Here is a 14,567-nt window from a genome sequence, read left to right as displayed (position 1 = left end):
ATGAGCCCTCATACCGCCCCGTACATGGAAAAATATAAAAGTTATAGGGGTCAGAAGAGGACAATTTTTCAACAAATTAATTTTGGTACATGTAGTCATCGTTTTTATTTCTTTATTTTTTTTGTAGTAAAATAAAATCAAACCTACGGTATATAAATTGGGTATCCTTGCGACCGTATGGACCTACAAAATAAATATCCAGTGCAATCTCTACCGAAAACTGCACTGCGTAGAAACGGAAGATGCTAAAATTTACAAAAATGGTTTTAATGTCATTATAAAGTAAAATTGTTGACGCAAAGAACAAGCCCTCATATGGATTTTTAGGTGGAAAATTTTAAGTGTTATGATTTTTAGAGGGTTAGGAGGAAAAAACTAAAGTACAAAAATGAAAAATCGCCAAAGAGGGAAGGGGTTAAAAGTCTTATAGATGGGGCAATGCTTCCTGGGTAAACAGGTATGCAAATTGGCTCTCCTCCAGAAGGAAGAAAGCCGGCTCTCTAGTGCCACCTTTTGGGGTAGCTGTTGTGTACATCAGTGTCTGACTTAAAGGCGTATTCCACTGGCCGCCGTTCAGAACAAAATGTTCCAAACACTGTTTTCGCGCTGCGGGGGTCGGCCACACCCCTTGTGACGTCACGGCCACGCCCCCTCAATTCAAGTCTATGGGAGGGGGCGTGGCTGACCCCCGCAGCACAAAAACAGCGTTCAAAACATTTAGTTCAGAACGCTGGCCAGTGGAGTACCCCTTTAAACTCTTACTTTAAGGAGTTTCTGGTTTGGCTGATACATTTTTGGTCTTTTTTAAGGCTCTTATATGGGTGAGGGTGCTTACAGGGTACAGTACCTACCTCCAATAGCTGACGCAAGATAGACTTTCCTCTTAGCTCTGTCTTCCTTCTAGAATACAGAGAACTTTCAGAGCTTATTCAAATACTATAGCTTATGGATGGGCCTAATGGTGATACTTAACCAAACCTCAAGCCTCCCTTCACCCCCTGCTGGTTCAGTTTCTGGCCATACAAGACCCACCTATACTTCTGTCACTTCAGGGCATGTCACTGAGTGGTGGAGATGAGAAAGAAGCCATCGACAAGCTGATAGAAGAGATGAAGCGACGCTTCCCGCAGCTCAGTGAGGACTACCTCATCTGCAATGACTCCATAGGGGCCATGGCCACTGCTACCAAATTAGGTAAACCCCTCTGACTCTGTACACAATGATCGCCATACACTGACAGATCCTTGTTCACCGAACTTATTTGACATCAGGTGCACCGACAAGGTGTTTATTCCTAAATGACTCTAAGGGTGCGTTCACGCGGAGTAAATCAAGAGGAAAAAATAATTTTATTTTCGCGTGAAATTTGCACGGAATTTGTGCGGAATTGCGCGCAGAAATGGGGGAGAAAGAGGTGAAGTTTTTTTCCAGCCATTTCCGCACGAATTCCACGCAAAAAACGATGTCGGGCGGAATTTTTTTTGACTTCTTTTGATTTCTGCTAGCGGATTCCGCTTGACGAATGAACATGTTCTTTCTTCAAGCGGAAAGGAATTCAGCGTCGGAATTCCGCTAGCAGAATTTCCGCAGTGTGAACAGGACAGCAGAAATAACATTATAGTCAATGGGCAGAGGAGATGTGCATTAATTTGGAGCGGAGAATTCAAGAGGAATTACTCGAGTAAATTCCTCTTGAATTACTCCGTGTGAACGCTCCCTGATGGTCTATACTATCACCTATCCACAGGATAGGTGATGAGGATTACCAAATTAAGTAAATCCCTCCCTGTGTACACAATGATCGTGCTACAGCGACAGACTTTTGTAATTGGACAGATGCAACAGCAAGTGCACCTACAAGGTGCTTATTTCTAGATGATCTTAAAGGGGTACTCCGGCCCTAAGACATCTTATCCCCTATCCAAAGGATAGGGGCTAGTATGTCTGATTGCGGGGGTCCCGCCGCTGGGGACCCCCACAATCTAGCATGCAGCACCCACCTGTGAGTACTACAGGAAGCGATGGAGGCTCTGAGTCTTATGCCTCCCGACCACGGGGACGGAGTATTGTGACGTCACGCCCCGCCCCCTCAATGCAAGTCTATGTGAGGGGGTGTGACGTCCCACTACTCTATCCCCGTAGTTGTGAGGCTTCAGACTCCGAGCCTCCAGCGCTTCCTCCAGTGCTCACAGGTGGGTGCTGCATGCTAGATTGTGGGGATCCCCAGTGACGGGACCCCCGCAATCAGACATCTTATCCCCTATGCTTAGGATAGGGGATGAGATGTCTTAGGGCCGGAGTACCCCTTTAAAGGAGTTTTTTTTTTTTTTTTTTTTTATAGTTTTATATTATATATTTTAAAATATGTCATAAAAAGGGTCTCACAATGGGACCTCAACCAGTCACTAGAACGGGGGGGAGGGGGTTGTCATCCCCTGTCATGGTTGCAAAACAAAGTCCATGATGCTTTGCAGGAATTTGCTCACCTTAGATGACCATACATATACATGCTTGTCCAGCAGACAGCTGTCTCTCTATATCCCCCCCAATATACATGCACGCTCTGCTCTATTCGAGTGTGCATATGTCATAAGCTGAGAGGTGTCGTTTATACTCTCCCAGTACAAAACACATGCATGATGAGCCGAATTGAGCATGCACATGTAGAACAAAAGGAGATATCTTCTATATCAGTGCTTTCAGAAACATTGTGTCTCCAGCTGTTGCAAAACTACAATTCACAGCATGCCCGGACAGCCAAAGGCTGTCCGGGCATGCTGGGAATTGTAGTTTTGCAACAGCTGGTGACACACTGAGAAAACACTGTTTTGTAAATCCCTGTTTTTGCTTAACGCTATACTTATTGCTTCCTCCAGGGGGCGTTGTGTTGATATCGGGGACTGGATCTAACTGCAAACTGGTAAACCCAGATGGATCTGTGACTGGCTGTGGGGGCTGGGGGCATCTGATGGGCGATGAGGGATCAGGTGAGGGTATAGATATAGATATATATATATATATATATATATATATATATATATATATATATTTAGCAGTGTTGAATTCGTCTCTGATTTTGATGTCTCGGTGACAACTTTTTGCAGCATACTGGATAGCTCACCGAGCCATAAAAACTGTGTTTGACACCATTGACAACCTTGTGGACCCAGAATTTGACATCACCTACGTGCAGGAAGCTATGTTCTGCTATTTCCAGGTAATGCCAAAAAGCCCACACACCTCTTTATAAACCCCTATAGATTGATCAAAAAGTGCATGCACCTTTAAGTGATACTACAGTACATACCGTTGTCATACTTACCTTTTTAAGTACAACAAACATTTTATGTTGCCCAGATCAGTTCTGTGATTGGCTAAGGCTGCACAACCCCCCCCCCCCCCCCCTTGGCACTCCAGACTGCATTTCCTGATTTTGGATTTCTGCCAGGCCAGCAGGAGTCCAAAGTCTGTGCAAGAGATGGTGGAAATGTGCCCTGGACAAATAGGGAGACACCTAGTGGCAGCTTTTTTTATAAACACAACTAAAACATCTTTTTTTTTTTTTTTTTTTTAAACAAAGTACATTAGAAAGATTTTTTATTTACCATAAGGAGTGCAATAGCAAACATTAGTTTTAATGACAGTGCCCATTTAAGACTAAAAAAATTAATCTTTTATGAAGTCTGGGTGACTCCATGTCTAGGTGATAGCTCCGTAAATGCGAACATTGGCTCCTCGTGGCCTAATGAGAGTGCGTGTGACATATGATACTGTAGCAAAGCTAAGGGGAAAGGTATACATTATAAAAAATGATATAGACAGCTCAGCATGGTGTTGGTTCCATCTGTCATTGCGATCATCCATTACTGTTTGTTTGCAGGTTTCTGGTCTGTTGGGTATCCTCCCTCATCTGTACCGAACGTTCGAGAAGTCCAGGATAGCCGGATTCTGCATCAAGTTGGCAGAAGGTAAAACAGCTTTGCTTTTTCACAGGTCATAGTGGACATACAGATGGCGGTAGCCATCTTTTCTTGTTGAGTCATTTCATCCCTTTCATGCTATTTTGCTATGGGTACATCATTACAGGCTGGCTCTGCTATGGATGCCCTCTTGAAGGCTGGCTATACTATAGGTGCCCTCTTGTAGGCTGGCTCCGCTATGGTTGCGCTCTTGTTGGCTGGCTCCGTTATTGTTGCGCTCTTGTTGGCTGGCTGTTATTGTTGCGCTCTTGGAGGCTGGCTCCACTATCGTTGCGCTCTTGTAGGCTGGCTCTGCTATTGTTGCGCTATTGTTGGCTGGCTCCATTATTGTTGTGCTCTTGGAGGCTGGCTCTGCTATGGGTGCACTCTTGTAGGCTGGCACTGCTATGGGTGCACTCTTGTAGGCTGGCTCTGCTATGGGTGCGCTCTTTTTGGCTGGCTCTGCTATGGTTGCGCTCTTTTTGGCTGGCTCCATTATTGTTGTGCTCTTGTAGGCTGGCTCCATTATTGTTGCGCTCTTGTAGGCTGGCTCTGCTATGGGTACACTCTTGTTGTCTGGCTCAGTTATTGTTGTGCTCTTGTAGGCTGGCTCTGCTATGGGTGCCCTCTTGTAGGCTGGCTCTGCTATGGGTGCACTGTTGAACATTGTCTCTGCTATGTGTGTACCATTCACATAAGTAGCCAATACACTTAGCACAAGATAAAATAATGCAATAAGAATTAAACTCTTTAAATAATATTAGTCAATAAGCAAATATAAATATATTCACTCTCAGCAACAGGATTACCTCATATGTCCCCATGGATGACCACCTGACTTGCTTCAGAGAGTCTGCACTACATTTGTGGCATCTTACTGACTTTCTACCTTCATTTTAGGTGCTAACAAGGGGGATGCCCTATGTCGTTCAGTGTTTCATTGTGCCGGTGAAATCCTTGCCCGTCATGTTGTGGCCGTCATGCCAAAGATTGATAAGGTTTGTAATTGCCAGCAAACTTGCTAATTCACAATGGATGTCGTCTATGTCTTGCTGGTCCACCCAACTCTCACAGGAGCCGCCATTGATTTACGAAAACTGACATGCTGGTCACGGCTTAAAATACCCAATGTCCAACAACAGGGACATCTAAGGCTAGAGCTGACCATTTGTAGGTGTCAGCCGAACCCACAACTACCTCCTTAAATCTTACCTCTATACACCTGCATGGGGTGAAAGCTGCTGCCAACCTCCACTGTTGGTGCTTTATCACCCTTAGAACAAAAGGATCAGGCGGTAGAAACCATCACAACCAAACTTTTTCTCCAGTTGGGAAGAGTCAGCTGGTCTTGCCAAAATGGTTGGGTTTGGCAAACTCTAATGTGTATGGCCCGGCATTATGTGCTGTAAGCTGGCCATACATCTAAGGATAGGGTCTTAGTCAAGTGACTATACTGTCACGTAATGTAACAAGTCCTTGTATAGCAAGAGAATCTGTTTTTGGCAACAAAAACAATGGGACATTATTTGAGTACAGTATGACGGATGTATTATATGGGCACTATATGGTGCAATAGTGTGAACTTCTTTTTATCGTGGTGCAGAAGCAATTATTGTCATACAAAAATAGTAGGTAATGAGGCACCAAGAGTCCAACACTACCAACTAGGGCAAATCCAGATAGAATGCGGAGCTGGCTCATGGATAAATTATTTTGTTGCCGGCATGGGGGTTATGGATTTGACTAGGAAAATAAAATGAAGCGGCACTCACCTCTCTTGGCACGGTCACATCAGACAAACTTGCGAGGGAGCATCGGCAGAGGCACCGGGGCGTTCAGCGCCCCGGTGCGTCTGCCGATGCTCCCCCGCAAGTTCACCTAATGTGACGACCACAAGGACTACACCGAGAGAGGCGAGTGCCAGTTCAGTTCATTTTTTGGGGATATACCGTGGGTGAAAAAAAATTAAAATTCTAAAAAGATATGGCGGTATTATTTGGGTTCTGTATGAAGGAACAGTGGTTGTTTTGGTGAATGATTTAACCAGTGAAAGAAAGCACCCCAGAAACTTTTGTTTTCAGAAGATTTGAAACAATAGTCTGTATAGAGATGACCCCCTTGCATATTAGGATGAAGTCACAGCCGGATACATGGATTTTTGCAATAACTGTGAGTAAGCCACAGAGTGTTTCAGGCCATAGGTTCTATCCCCGTTTTAGCCATTGTCTCTTTTTATCTCCAGGTCTTATTCCAGGGGGAGCTGGGTCTCCCGCTGCTGGCTGAAGGCTCCGTGTGGAACAGTTGGGACCTTCTAAAAGATGGTGAGGGGTGGAGTCATTGTCTTTTTTAGAATCACATACATAAGGCTACATTCACACTACCGTTGCGCGCCTTCAATTACGGCCATAATTTTGATGGGGTGCAACGGGCAATAACAGGTATAGTCAATGGGGTCCGTCATGCGCTGATATTTTCAGAGATAATAGCGGGAGAAAAAGACGGAGCAAGCACTATTTTTTTTTTCTCCCGCTATTCTCACCGTCGGTCCTGACGGTAGAGTGAAATGTGCCTAAGAAATACAATTGACCGACTTCGGAACTACAAGTGGGAGTTACATGACACCATGGGTCCGAGGACAAATAAATGGTACATCACATGAACAGAAAACCATTAGTGACCCAATACCAGATCCATCACATAATGGACACCAATGAGGCCCAGCGGACCCCATTAAATTACAATAGAAAAGTGGCAAATGTGGCACCATCAATAGAGCCATAGAAGTAACATGGCGCTTGAGGAATTAAAGTCTACTTTGTTAAAATTTTGCTAAAAAATAAAACATGACATGGCCCTCACCAATCTGGAGAATGAGCAGGTAGCATGCCTTACTCTCAGCTGACAGCAGTCGTCATCAGCTGCTCCAATATAAGTCTATGGGGCCCCAGGACAAAGATTGCTATGAGCCGTGACGTGAAATGTGCTAAAACAAACTTTTCCACTCTGATTCCTGATCAAAACTTTTGACATGTCAAAGTGACAGGGACACTTTTCAAAGCTTTATAAAATCCAACAGTACAAAACATCAACCAGGCAACAGACTGCCAAATGCATTTCAGGGAAAGAACCCCTTAATCATGGGCTACCACAAACTGAATATCATAGTGTTACAAGACTGTTTTACAAGATTTACCAAACATTTTTTTATTCAGTTAACCTGTAATTAAAGGGGTACTCTGGAGGAAAAAAAATGCCTTCAAATCAAATGGTGCTGGAAAGTTATACAAATTTGTAAATTACTTCTATATAAAAATATTCCAGTACTTATCAGCTGCTGTATGCTCCATCAGAAGTTAGTTCTTTCCTGTCTGACCACAGTGCTCTCTGCTGCCACCTCTGTCCATGTCAAGAACTGTCCAGAGCAGGAGCAAATCCCCATAGCAAACCTATCCTGCTCGGGACAGTTCCTGACACGGACAGAGGTGTCAGCAGAGAGCACTGTGGTTAGACTGACAAGAACTACCCAGCTTCCTCTGTAGTATTACTAGCTGATAAGTACTGGAAGGATTACAATTTTTTATATAGAAGTCATTTACAAATCTGTATTTCCTGGCACTGGTTATTTGGAAACATTTTTTCCCCTCCGAAGTACCCCTTTAATCACAGGCTAACGAATGCTAAACTGAATAAAATAAAATTGTTTAAGTCTTGTATAAAATAGTTTTGTATCACTATTATATTCAGTTTGTCTTAACCTATGATAAAGAAGTTCATTCCCAAAAAAAGCGATGGGCAGTCTGGAGCCTGTTAGGTGTTTTGTACTGTAGGGTTTAATAAAGAAGAGGTCTATTGAATTACAATGGTGTCTGTCATTTTACTGGCAAAAATGGTGCACTGCACTGTGCTGGTCCCCCACCCCCCAAAATCAATTGTGATGGAATTGCAGAGGCACAATGTGAGGCCTAACTACTATGTGAGCACAGAGGTGGGTCTTACTACTATATGTGGGCACAGAGGTGGGTCTTACTACTATATGTGGGCACAGAGGTGGGTCTTACTGCTATATGTGGGCACAGAGGTGGGTCTTACTGCTATATGTGGGCACAGGTGGGTCTTACTGCTATATGTGGGCACAGAGGTGGGTCTTACTGCTATATGTGGGCACAGAGGTGGGTCTTACTGCTATATGTGGGCACAGAGGTGGGTCTTACTGCTATATGTGGGCACAGAGGTGGGTCTTACTGCTATATGTGGGCACAGAGGTAGGCCTAGCTACTATATGTGGGCACAGAGGTGGGTCTTCCTGCTATGTGGGCACAGAGGTGGGTCTTACCGCTATATGTGGGCACAGGTGGGTCTTACTGCTATATGTGGGCACAGAGGTGGGTCTTACTGCTATATGTGGGCACAGAGGTGGGTCTTACTGCTATATGTGGGCACAGAGGTAGGCCTAGCTACTATATGTGGGCACAGAGGTGGGTCTTACTGCTATATGTGGGCACAGAGGTGTGTCTTACTGCTATATGTAGGCACAGAGGTGGGTCTTACTGCTATATGTGGGCACAGAGGTAGGCCTAGCTACTATATGTGCACTGAATGGTTAGGTATACATATGTTGTGACTTTAGGGAGCCTTAAAAAAAATTCTAATACATTACAGGAATTGTGGACCTAAATAGGTTGGGAACCACTAGATTGGCGAATAGGAGGCACTGGTTGCTGAGATTTAAAGTGCACCTGTCTCCAACAAAAACTTTTTATATAATGTAAATAATACCATTATATGTAGATTTGTAATAAACATTGATTAAAAATGTGTATATTTGTGGGTGAAAAATGCTGTCCCTGCAGCTGTTGCCTGTGTGTGTCTATGAGGAGTCCAAATACAGGAAGTGAGGGCAGGAGAAGCAGGGCTCGGTGCAGGCTCCTGGCTTGTCAATCATCCTGCTGTGTGAGCCGGGGGCATGTCATAGAGCCTCAGTGTACAGAGCCCCGCTTGTCCTCAGTGCACAGAGCCCCGCTTGTCCTCAGTGCACAGAGCCCCGCTTGTCCTCAGTGCACAGAGCCCCGCTTGTCCTCAGTGCACAGAGCCCCGCTTGTCCTCAGTGCACAGAGCCCCGCTTGTCCTCAGTGCACAGAGCCCCGCTTGTCCTCGGTGTACAGAGTCCTGCTTGTCCTCAGTGTACAGAGCCCCGCTTGTCCTCAGTGCACAGAGCCCCGCTTGTCCACCCTCACTTCCTGTATTTGGACTCCTCATAGAGACACACAATAGCTACAGGGACAAAAATATACATATAATGGTATTATCTACATTATAAAGCAATGTTGTTTTTTACGACAGGTACACTTTAATAGAGGACTCTTGTAAATATTTTTGACTAATTTTACAAATCTTGAGTGATCTTATACTCTAGTCACATCCACAGCTGCATCCGAAGTCCTGCTAGATCACCTCTAGAGAACATTTTCTATTGTAGTCGGTGTGTGAAATGTCCGGCTTATACCAGACACCATAAAGAAAAGGGGGGGGGGGGGGGGGAACTGAAAACCCTTTGGACGCAGGGGAGTCTAACAGAATTATAAATGCAGCTCTGGATGTGGCTAGAGTGTAACAATACTATATAAGTGTATGGAAACTTCCTGAACATTATATGTAGAGTTGTAAAATAATATTCATAGCGTTACTAGGGAAGATTTATCAAAACCCATCCAGAAGAAAAGTTGCCGAGTTGCCCATAGCAACCAATCAGATCGCTTCTTTCATTTATTAAAAGGCCTGTGAAAAATAAAAGCAATCTGATTGGTTGCTATGGGGAACACAGCAACTTTTCCTCTGGACCCTGAGATTTGATAAATCTCCCCCACGGAGTATAAATTCAGTAAATGAGTGAAATATATTCCCACCCCATGTAGGATTCATCAAGGTTCTGGATCAAGCTCGGAAGAGCCCCCATGGCAGCCATCTTTCCCGATTCAGCCTTCTGAAGCTCAAGCAGCCATCCGCTGTGGGCGGAGCCAGCCTCGCAGCAAAGAATATTGGGATTGAGTTACCGATCCACTACCAGGATAATGTGAACGTCTTCTACAGCCACAGTTTCCCATAAGCCTCGGAGGCGTCCAGTGCTGGTCACTGCTTCCTCTCATATAGATTTTATGTCTCTAGTTACAACAGAAAACATCAGAGTTAATCGCTCATGTGTCTCCCCTATCAGGGCCTTGTGAGAACATATAGGGGAACTCCAACTATAAGCCACGGCAGAGAATTGCTACTCCTCCCACTGGTTTCGGAGGGTGCCCACTTCTTCAATTGCATCCAGTGGACTCAATCAGCTGTAATTACAAAGCATTATATTAGCCTGGTGTCTAGACTGATACAACTGTAACAAACCCTCTGCTGTGAATGACTCCTTCATTGGCAAGCATTTTTTTTTTGCTATGCGAAATAATAGGACATAAATATCTCAATGAGAATCGCAGTTACTGTCTTCATCATAGGCCTTCAGGGCCTGACCTTGGGAATTTCGGCCTATTATGTATTACTGGATGAGTGCTATGAATATTTCAGGAAGTCAATTCCTTATAAACGGGGCTAGTTTACAGATCTACTGTGTTATTGTAAGAGATTATTTGTACTTTTTATACAGATTTTTGACTAAAGGCAGATTATTAATGATTCAGTCACTAATCGTGGAAAATAAAAATTGCATTATTGTATGTGTGGAAACCTCATGTGAAAAAGCTGGAGAGTAAAAAATATAACTACTATAATACTGCCTCCTATATACAAGAATATACCTACTATAATACTGCCTCCTATATACAAGAATATACCTACTATAATACTGCTCCTATATACAAGAATATAACTACTATAATACTGCCTCCTATATACAAGAATATAACTACTATAATACTGCTCCTATATACAAGAATATACCTACTATAATACTGCCTCCTATATACAAGAATATAACTACTATAATACTGCTCCTATATACAAGAATATACCTACTATAATACTGCTCCTATATACAAGAATATACCTACTATAATACTGCCTCCTATATACAAGAATATAACTACTATAATACTGCTCCTATATACAAGAATATAACTACTATAATACTGCTCCTATATACAAGAATATAACTACTATAATACTGCCCCCTATATACAAGAATATAACTACTATAATACTGCCTCCTATATACAAGAATATAACTACTATAATACTGCTCCTATATACAAGAATATACGGTAACCACTATAATACTGCTCCTATGTACAAGAATATAACTACTATAATACTGCCCCTATATACAAGAATATAACTACTATAATACTGCTCCTATACACAAGAATATAACTACTTTAATATTGTTCCTATGTACAAGAATATAACTACTATAATATTGTTCCTATATACAAGAATATAATTACTATAATACTGCTCCTATGTACAAGAATATAACTACTATAATACTGCCCCATATACAAGAATATAACTACTATAATACTGATCCTATATACAAGAATATAACTACTATAATACTGCCCCTATATACAAGAATATAACTACTATAATACTGCTCCTATATACAAGAATATAACTACTATAATACTGCTCCTATATACAAGAATATAACTACTATAATACTGCCTCCTATATACAAGAATATACCTACTATAATACTGCTCCTATATACAAGAATATAACTACTATAATACTGCCTCCTATATACAAGAATATAACTACTATAATACTGCTCCTATATACAAGAATATAACTACTATAATACTGCTCCTATATACAAGAATATAACTACTATAATACTGCTCCTATATACAAGAATATAACTACTATAATACTGCTCCTATATACAAGAATATAACTACTATAATACCGCCTCCTATATACAATAATATTTATACATTTTTTTGTGATGAGGATGAACACAGGACCTTCCTATCCTCTCACTCATCTATAATTGGAAGCAGATGAACTGGTTATACGGTATGAAACATACTGGATAACTTCCAGCCTAACAATGACTCCACATCCAGACATCTCCCTCCCTGCAGGGAACCTGCTGTAGAGGTCGGAGTACCTACTGTGTCACATGTCACTTATGGAAAGTTAAAGCTCCACTATAATTATGAATTATGAAAAATGATCCTATTAATCAGGTTTGTCTACTTTGGGCTTGAATCATATTGTCTCCATATACAGAGGGATGAGTTGTGTTGTGTTTCTGAGGCAGTGTATCCTCCTAAGGTAATATAAGCATTTGTCCTCAGGTGGCGCTCTTCCCTGAACACCTATAACTTCCACCATTATGGAAAGCCATAATCAAATACAATCACAGTGGGGGGGGGGTCTCCTGTCGACATTGAGAGGACTCAGAAGTTCAGGATGCACCATACACAATGGGTGTTGGCTGTTAACTGCAGCTGACACCCTCCTATATCCCATAGATAGGTTGTGGGCTCCTCTGGCCTCATATTGTGCCCCACAATGTAGTGTGCCATCTTCGTATACCTTGCCAAAAGTCATGTTTCACTTCTTGTCAATAAGGCATTTAAGTGTGTAAGGACCGCTTTATTCTGAGACTCAGTAGTAAGGTCGGATTTTCACCAATGAAGTAATGACAAATTCTAGAGATGTTATGCCCGATAATGGGGAAATGGTTTATGCCCTTAAAGCAGAAGTCCAGAGTTGCTCTTCTGCCCGTTCTTCAAAGTCTGAATAGAAAGATGCTGCACACACTAGACGGTATAGTTGTTGAGGCAACTGCAAGACACCCAGTAAGTTCCGTGGATGAGCTCTTTTCTAATAGGACTTGTGCATGGAGCTCACTGACCATTGGTAACATACTGCCCAACGTGTGCATTGTCACTCCATGCTGAACATCTGCCCAATACCATCGCTACAGTGATCATGGTGGGGGCAGCATAATGTCTGGGGGAAAACAGGCACTGCCCATCACCTGCCCAATACCATCCCTACAGTGATCATGGTGGGGGCAGCATCATGTCTGGAGGAAACCAGGCACTGCCCATCACCTGCCCAATACCATCCCTATAGTGATCATGGTGGGGTTAGCATCATGTCTGGAGGAAACCAGGAACTGCCCATCACCTGTCCAATACCATCCCTACAGTGATCATGGTGGGGGCAGCATCATGTCTGGAGGAAACCAGGCACTGCCCATCACCTGTCCAATACCATCCCTACAGTGATCATGGTGGGGGCAGCATCATGTCTGGAGCAAACCAGGCACTGCCCATCACCTGCCCAATACCATCCCTACAGTGATCATGGTGGGGACAGCATCATGTCTGGAGGGGACCAGGCACTGCCCATCACCTGTCCAATACCATCCCTACAGTGATCATGGTGGGGGCAGCATCATGTCTGGAGGAAACCAGGCACTGCCCATCACCTGCCCAATACCATCCCTACAGTGATCATGGTGGGGGCAGCATCATGACTGGGGGAAACGAGGCACTGCCCATCACCTGCCCAATACCATCCCTACAGTGATCATGGTGGAGGCAGCATCATGTCTGGGGGAAACCAGGCACTGCCCATCACCTGCCCAGTACCATCCCTACAGTGATCATGGTGAGGGCAGCATCATGTCTGGGGGAAAACAGGCACTGCCCATCACCTGCCCAATACCATCCCTACAGTGATCATGGTGGGGGCAGCATCATGACTGGGGGAAACGAGACACTGCCCATCACCTGCCCAATATTATCCCTACAGTGAAGTATGATGGGGGCAGCATCATGTCAGGAGGAAACCAATTGGCCCGAGCGGCATCCAGGCAATAGAGAAGTAGACCGCAGAACAAGTTGAAAGCTTCATGTAGAGACCTGAAAATGGCTTCCACTGACAGTTCCATCCAACCTGACAAAGCTTGAGAGGATCTACTGTACAGCGTAGAAAGGCAGAAAATTCCCAAAGCCAGATGTAAACCTTGTGTCCTTATTCCCATGGAGGCTGGAATCACTGCCAAAGGGGCTTTAAACTACGTCCTGAGTAAAGGGTCTGAATACTTATGTCACTGCAAGATTTTAGTTTAGAGCGCCGGGTGCAGCCCCAGAGGCTCGTGACATCCCACCCCCCTCCCATAGACTTGCATTGAGGGGGCATGGTCGTGACTTCACGAGCCTCCACCTCGCCAGTCATCCGGCACAGAGCGAACCGGATAACTGGGATGCCGCAGCCAAGATCCTTGGGATAGGGGATAAGATGTCTAGGGGTGGAGTACCCCTTTAAGGCAGTGCTGGAAAAGAATTGTGGCTACACAAGATATTGAAGTTTTGGGCCCAATTTGGACATTTCCAGAAATAAGTAATGTATCAAGCTTCTATACTGGGTCAAACATTGACAAATAGGGTAACTACCTACAGGAGGCACTAGAGAGGCAGTTCTCTTCATTCTGGGGTGACGCTAAATTACATAACAAAACATAAATGGCATAATAGCCCTCTTTAATAACTATTGAAGAAACACACCGTACGGCAAACCCAAAAAATGATTATTTGTGTGAGGAAATTTAAACAAATCACAATTTTGTTTTCGTGCTGAAGACTTTACGGT

The 14,567-nt window shown here is 43.6% G+C and overlaps 1 protein-coding gene across 3 annotated transcripts in view; it reads left to right on the top strand.

The window, feature by feature from the left end:
* NAGK (N-acetylglucosamine kinase) overlaps positions 1-10,672 on the top strand; it is a 29,015-nt gene extending 18,343 nt beyond the window's left edge. For all 3 annotated transcript variants that reach the window (XM_056552890.1, XM_056552887.1, XM_056552889.1), the window contains exons 4-10: positions 1,053-1,194; positions 2,877-2,987; positions 3,105-3,217; positions 3,881-3,968; positions 4,860-4,957; positions 6,202-6,280; positions 9,872-10,672. In XM_056552890.1, coding sequence (XP_056408865.1) covers positions 1,053-1,194; positions 2,877-2,987; positions 3,105-3,217; positions 3,881-3,968; positions 4,860-4,957; positions 6,202-6,280; positions 9,872-10,062 — 822 coding nt within the window. In that variant the 3' untranslated portion in view covers positions 10,063-10,672. The remainder of the gene's footprint in view (positions 1-1,052; positions 1,195-2,876; positions 2,988-3,104; positions 3,218-3,880; positions 3,969-4,859; positions 4,958-6,201; positions 6,281-9,871) is intronic.
* Positions 10,673-14,567: the final 3,895 nt, after the last annotated feature.

The sequence above is a fragment of the Hyla sarda genome, chromosome 1 (assembly GCF_029499605.1).
Source record: "Hyla sarda isolate aHylSar1 chromosome 1, aHylSar1.hap1, whole genome shotgun sequence".
NCBI classification, from domain to species: domain Eukaryota; kingdom Metazoa; phylum Chordata; class Amphibia; order Anura; family Hylidae; genus Hyla; species Hyla sarda.
The sequence above is the reverse complement of the archived record's forward strand: the minus strand, read 5'-3'. Positions and strand labels throughout refer to the sequence as shown.